General features: G+C 32.4%; 1 protein-coding gene across 2 annotated transcripts; it reads right to left on the bottom strand.

The window, feature by feature from the left end:
• Nucleotides 1-1,817: 1,817 nt before the first annotated feature.
• On the bottom strand, nucleotides 1,818-4,271 carry LOC21407420. Of its 2 annotated transcripts, XM_024166317.1 has the most exons (4): nucleotides 3,588-4,271; nucleotides 2,808-3,194; nucleotides 2,491-2,581; nucleotides 1,818-2,274 (listed from the first exon to the last, which is right to left on the bottom strand). In XM_024166317.1, exons 1-2 carry the CDS (start codon nucleotides 4,003-4,005, stop codon nucleotides 3,115-3,117), a joined length of 498 nt encoding a protein of 165 aa, XP_024022085.1. In that variant the 5' UTR covers nucleotides 4,006-4,271; the 3' UTR covers nucleotides 1,818-2,274; nucleotides 2,491-2,581; nucleotides 2,808-3,114. The 2 variants fall into 2 exon arrangements, with proteins under 2 accessions (XP_024022085.1, XP_010097481.1); XM_010099179.2 differs by having other exon boundaries at nucleotides 1,818-2,581.
• Between the last annotated feature and the right edge of the window lie 742 nt (nucleotides 4,272-5,013).

Below are 5,013 nucleotides of genomic sequence, written 5' to 3'. Positions count from 1 at the left end.
ATGCTCATGGAATCAATGCAAATCTAAAGCCAATTCCAAGTTGATCTTTCTACAAAAGAGAGAAAAAAAAAAAGAAAAGAAAAGAAAGAAAGAAACCAAGTTATATTAATTAGGGACCTCTAATACAATAACATACTCATAAATTAAATTTTTTGTCCTTCGTATATGCATAAAATCACGTAAATATAAAAAAATATATAAATCTAACGATTAGAAAAAATTAACTTACTGATACGCTAGACATGCAAAAAAATCTCCCTATTAATTAACCAGAATGGTCTAAATTGGAAGCTTCTTGTAATGAAGAAGGAAAATGACCCCTTTTAATAATTGTTAGTATATTAAAAGGACATTTACATTATTGTTAGTCATAAATGTAGTTGGACCACAAAGGTCATTCTGGTGATCAAATCCTATTTTCTTTCTATACCTAATTCTTTATTATTATTATTATTATTATTATTATTATTATTATTATTTTGAGTAAACTATTATTATTATTATTATTATTATTATTTTGTTTGGTTTTGTCTAACTGGTTGATCTAATGGAGCTGCGGGTTTAGGTGAGGTGGGGTGGGACATTTAAGAGAGATTGTGAGTTCGATCACATCTTATATAAATAAGAACGAAAGTTTTTTATTTTTGAAAAAAAATAATATTTGAGAGAAATAAAAAAGCGTAAGCAAAACAAGTGATTTAAGTGTCTATTAACATGTCAGAAATTACAATAGAAATTAATCTTATTCCCTTGTATGATGTTAATAAAGTAAAAGAGTAAGAATCACGTGTCTTAATTATCAAAATGCATTTTTTATGAAAGAGTTGATCAACTTATCCAATTTAATCAGAAACCCGACTAATCCGCCTAAATTCAATATAACCTTGGTTAAATAGGATTGAACTATAATATTGAAAGTCCAACTAGATTTAATTTTGGATTTTCTACTGAAAAATCCAATGAGCTAAACTCAATTTTTTAGATATAATTTTTCCCTCCTACCAAACAAGCGCTTAGGTTTAACCGGTATTTCCGGTTAAACGTTGCAGTCTTTTCACAGTCAAATTCAGTTTGCGCTTAGGTTTAACCGGTATTTTCAGTTAAAAGTTGCAGTCTTTTCACAGTCAGATTCGGTTTGCGCTTAGGTTTAACCGGTATTTTTGGTTAAAAGTTGCAGTCTTTTCACAGTCAGATTCGGTTTGCGCTTAGGTTTAACCGGTATTTTCGGTTAAAAGTTGCAGTCTTTTCATAGTCAGATTCAGTTTTTTCAATTTTTCACACAGTAACCTTAAAACATAAGTAGCAACATTCAGGTATTAGTTAGGATTTCAAGAGCGATACTTAGCAAACTTCATGAAGGGTAATGCATAGAAAACGTTTTGCAGTTTCCTCAGTCCTCTAGTATGAAAATTAAATGCTCCAAGAACCAAACTGAATGAGTAGACAAACAAGACTTCCTCAATTTATCTACAATAACCAAAAGCCTCAAGTGAAGGTTATTCTATAATACTCGTTACATATATCTCCTATATTTGCATGAGAAACTAGAGCGATTGCTCGGTCAAAGGAAAACACTTTTGGCTCTAAACAAAACGATATATTTTGTTGCAAAATATTCCCTCATTCAAGCCACATTTTCCACCCTTTTTTGCATGTTGCATATTAGCAATCATTGGTGATGGTTGTTTTTGCTTGTAAAAATTGCATGTGATTAGTACTCAGATATATAATTATACCTCTAAAACAAAGGGTTAAAATGACCCCATATCACCCATCGGCAGTATTCGACACCACAATTGTCAAAATAACCTCATATCACCCATCAAGAATGCCATTAATCTTTTGTACCTTTTTTCTTAGTAGTTGTAATGACAACAAAAAATATCAGCAGTGTTCAACACCACAACTCAACTCTATCTAAGAATCATTCTAGTTAATGTCACCTAAGTCACAATGCTTGCAACTTTAGTAACAACATAAAGATAAACGCCGTCAATTGTACCATCAAAATACAAACAATACATCATCTTATCAGAAGTCAGCTAAGAACTAGTGACTCTTAAAATCAGTCCTTACACATAATCACAAGGAACTATTGCCCTTGGAAAGCAAAGCCAAAAAGTCTCTAAATTGGGAAATTAGCACATGAGAATGAGATTGTGGTCAGTCAAGGAAGTAAAGTTTGCAATCTCCCTCTCCCTCCACTGGCTTCTGCAATACCAGCCTGACGGGCATATATAACTATATCCCCGGAAATGGAATGGATTATCATAGCTAGTCCACAGAGTTAAAGCTTAGTTAGTAATGTAACACCATCACCATAATTCTGAGAAAAATGCTATCTATCACCGTTGATGATGCAATCGCCACATTAACAGTGACGATTCTACTCTACCGACTGACACGTGAGCGTTGATGCATCACTTAGGGTCATAATTCAAGCGCAAAAAGTTGACTGATTATGGATCAGTTAAAAGTTAGGTTAGTTACCTCAGCCAAATTGCAGAGGTTCATGTCATCAGCAAAAACAACAGAGATCAGTGTTGGTGAAGCTCTAAACGGAAGCTCTCACCAGTCACAGCTGCATAAATAATAAAACCCAACAGCTAAGTTGGAATACCATCAAAACTAAGTACCAACACACATGAACCGCCAATGAAAAATGATTAATTAAACACAATAAAGCTTATAATTTTCATATTGTTATTACTTTAATTTAACAACAAAGAATAATAATACAAGATCCAATAACGTTTAGAAGAAGATATCAGTCTTAGCCAGGCCTCCAAAAGAGAATGATCTCAAACCTGAAACATTCTTCTTTCTTCTTCTCCTCCTCCTCCTTCTTTAGCTCTTTCTTGTTTCTTCTCCAAAAATAGATAGAACCCATTAATCCCATTCATGAGCAGAACCTTTTGAAGGCCCATCTCCAGCTTCAACTTGAGAATTTTTTAGGATTTTTTTTTTTTTTTTCCTAGGAGTGGACCAGTGAAGAGCACACAGCTCTTCACATAAAAGATCCAGCTTTTTTTCTCAAAGGATGATTGATGGCCGTAACATATTTCTTTTTTGGAAAAGATATGAATTCATTATAAAGTGTTTTCTTTTGATAGTTCAGCTGCATAATTTAACAGTACAAGCCACGGCTTGTGCCCAGAATTTGAGCCTTGCTTTAACATCCTCTGGATGGTCACCTGGACAAAAGAGAAGAAAAATTAAATAAATTAGATTTTGATGATTCCTTTCCAAATTAATGAAACGCCCTTTTATGTCATATTTTCAAGACCAAGGAAACTAAATTCTGCAAGTTTTCCCAAAAAAAAAAAAAAGATCCTCTAATTCTCGGCAGACAAGATCACCATTAAAATGGACATGCAGATCACCATTGAAACAAAACCCAAAAAAAAAAAAGAAGAAAACGAAGAACCCACTTGACAATGTGCTACAGAAGTCAAAAGCACAAAGAACAAAATCATTTTAACACACAAAAACGCAAACAAAAAAAAACGACCATCTAAACCAAAAAACAGAAAAAAAAAAAAAAAAACAGATGGGTATTGGCTTAAAAAAGAGATGTAATTACTAACCAGGACTGGAGATTTTCCAATTAGGAATGGGAGTGGATGAGGAGTCAGAAAGAGAAGAGCTCTGAGACATGGAATAGCAGAGCTCCAGAGCAGGCAACGTGTTCTTCAACTCCGGAATCTCATCATAACTGAATCCACCAAAACCCAGATCCACACACCCTTTGAGCTCCTCGAGATCATCGTCCGTCAGACTCTTCGTCCTTCCAAGCTCATCTCCTTCCAGCTCCAGCAACACCCCGTTCTTCTTCTCTGAACACGAATTCTCCTTCTTCGTTTTCTTCTTCTTCTTCTTTTCTTGGTTGTTCTTCGACCGAAACTCAAATCCAGAGCTCGTTCGAGAGAGCGATCTCTGATGATCGTGGTGTTCTTCTTCTGGGTTCAAAACCCATGATTCGGATTCGCAAGAGAAGCCTCCCATTTTCTGACTGATTTCTCTGAATTTTCTTTTCTTTTTCTCTGAGTTGTTTTTCTTTTGGCTGTGTTTTTGTGGGAAAGTGTTTCGTGAGAGAGCTGGAGACGCGCCTTTTAAAGACGCGTCTTTACTATTTTTTTCTAATTAGTAACGGCGGGGCCACCTTGAGGGGGACAGCCGTTCTTACTCATCCAAAATGACTTTCTTAATGTTAGTTCATTTCGTCGATTTGAGTTTAAAATTTAAGTTTTATTACAGTAAAAAACTCTCAAAAACAGTTACATATAATTTTTTTACATTTTTTCTCTTAAATTTTTACTTGTGATATTTATATGAAAATTAACAATTTTCAAACAATAACCGTTTAATTTACTGATTTAAATTTTTAATTTGAGTTGTGATATAATTTTATATGAGAACTTTATGACTTATTCACTGATTAAGACATAAAAAACTAATCTATAATAAAAAATGAAAATATCGATATAGTAAAAATATTGACATTCTGATTTTATATAAATTTAAGAAAAATATTATATGTGAAAATGTTGTGGAAAATTACAGAAACTACAAGAGTTCACTTTAAAGCATATTTTTTATATTTTAATATAGAATAAACATTAAAGAGATACATACATAAACAAAAACTTTTGTTTATCGGGTTGCGTCAATTTTAAATTCTTATTTTAATTGTTATGTAATTTTAGCAAGATATAATGTAAAAAAAATAAATAAAAAAAAGCACTATCAATAAGAAAGGTAAAATGAAAAGGAGAGCTTTTGAATGTAGTTTTTTTAATTGTGTATGTCATTATAGTGCAAGACATTTCTATCTCCTACACGAAAATTCTTAATTCTGTTGTAATAATGTTTAGTAACGGAAAAATAAAAAAAAAAACTTTATTAATAACTTACCAAAAAAATTTATTTTAGGAATTTAGTCTTTTTATGCTGTTACTGAACAAACTCTAAGAGTAGGTTTAGTTGATGAATTCAGAATCATAATTTAAAATT

The sequence above is a fragment of the Morus notabilis genome, unplaced genomic scaffold, assembly GCF_000414095.1.
Source record: "Morus notabilis unplaced genomic scaffold, ASM41409v2 Scaffold212, whole genome shotgun sequence".
Taxonomy (NCBI): Eukaryota; Viridiplantae; Streptophyta; class Magnoliopsida; order Rosales; family Moraceae; genus Morus; species Morus notabilis.
Note: the sequence above shows the minus strand (reverse complement) of the source record. Positions and strands in the feature narration are given on the sequence as shown.

Coding starts and splice junctions, on each gene's coding strand:
- LOC21407420 (XM_010099179.2), bottom strand. CDS start 4,005: ATGGGAGGCTTCTCTTGCGAATCCGAATCATGGGTTTTGAACCCAGAA. Junction 3,195..3,587: donor TTGGAAAATCTCCAGTCCTG/GTTAGTAATTAC, acceptor TCTTTTGTCCAG/GTGACCATCCAGAGGATGTT.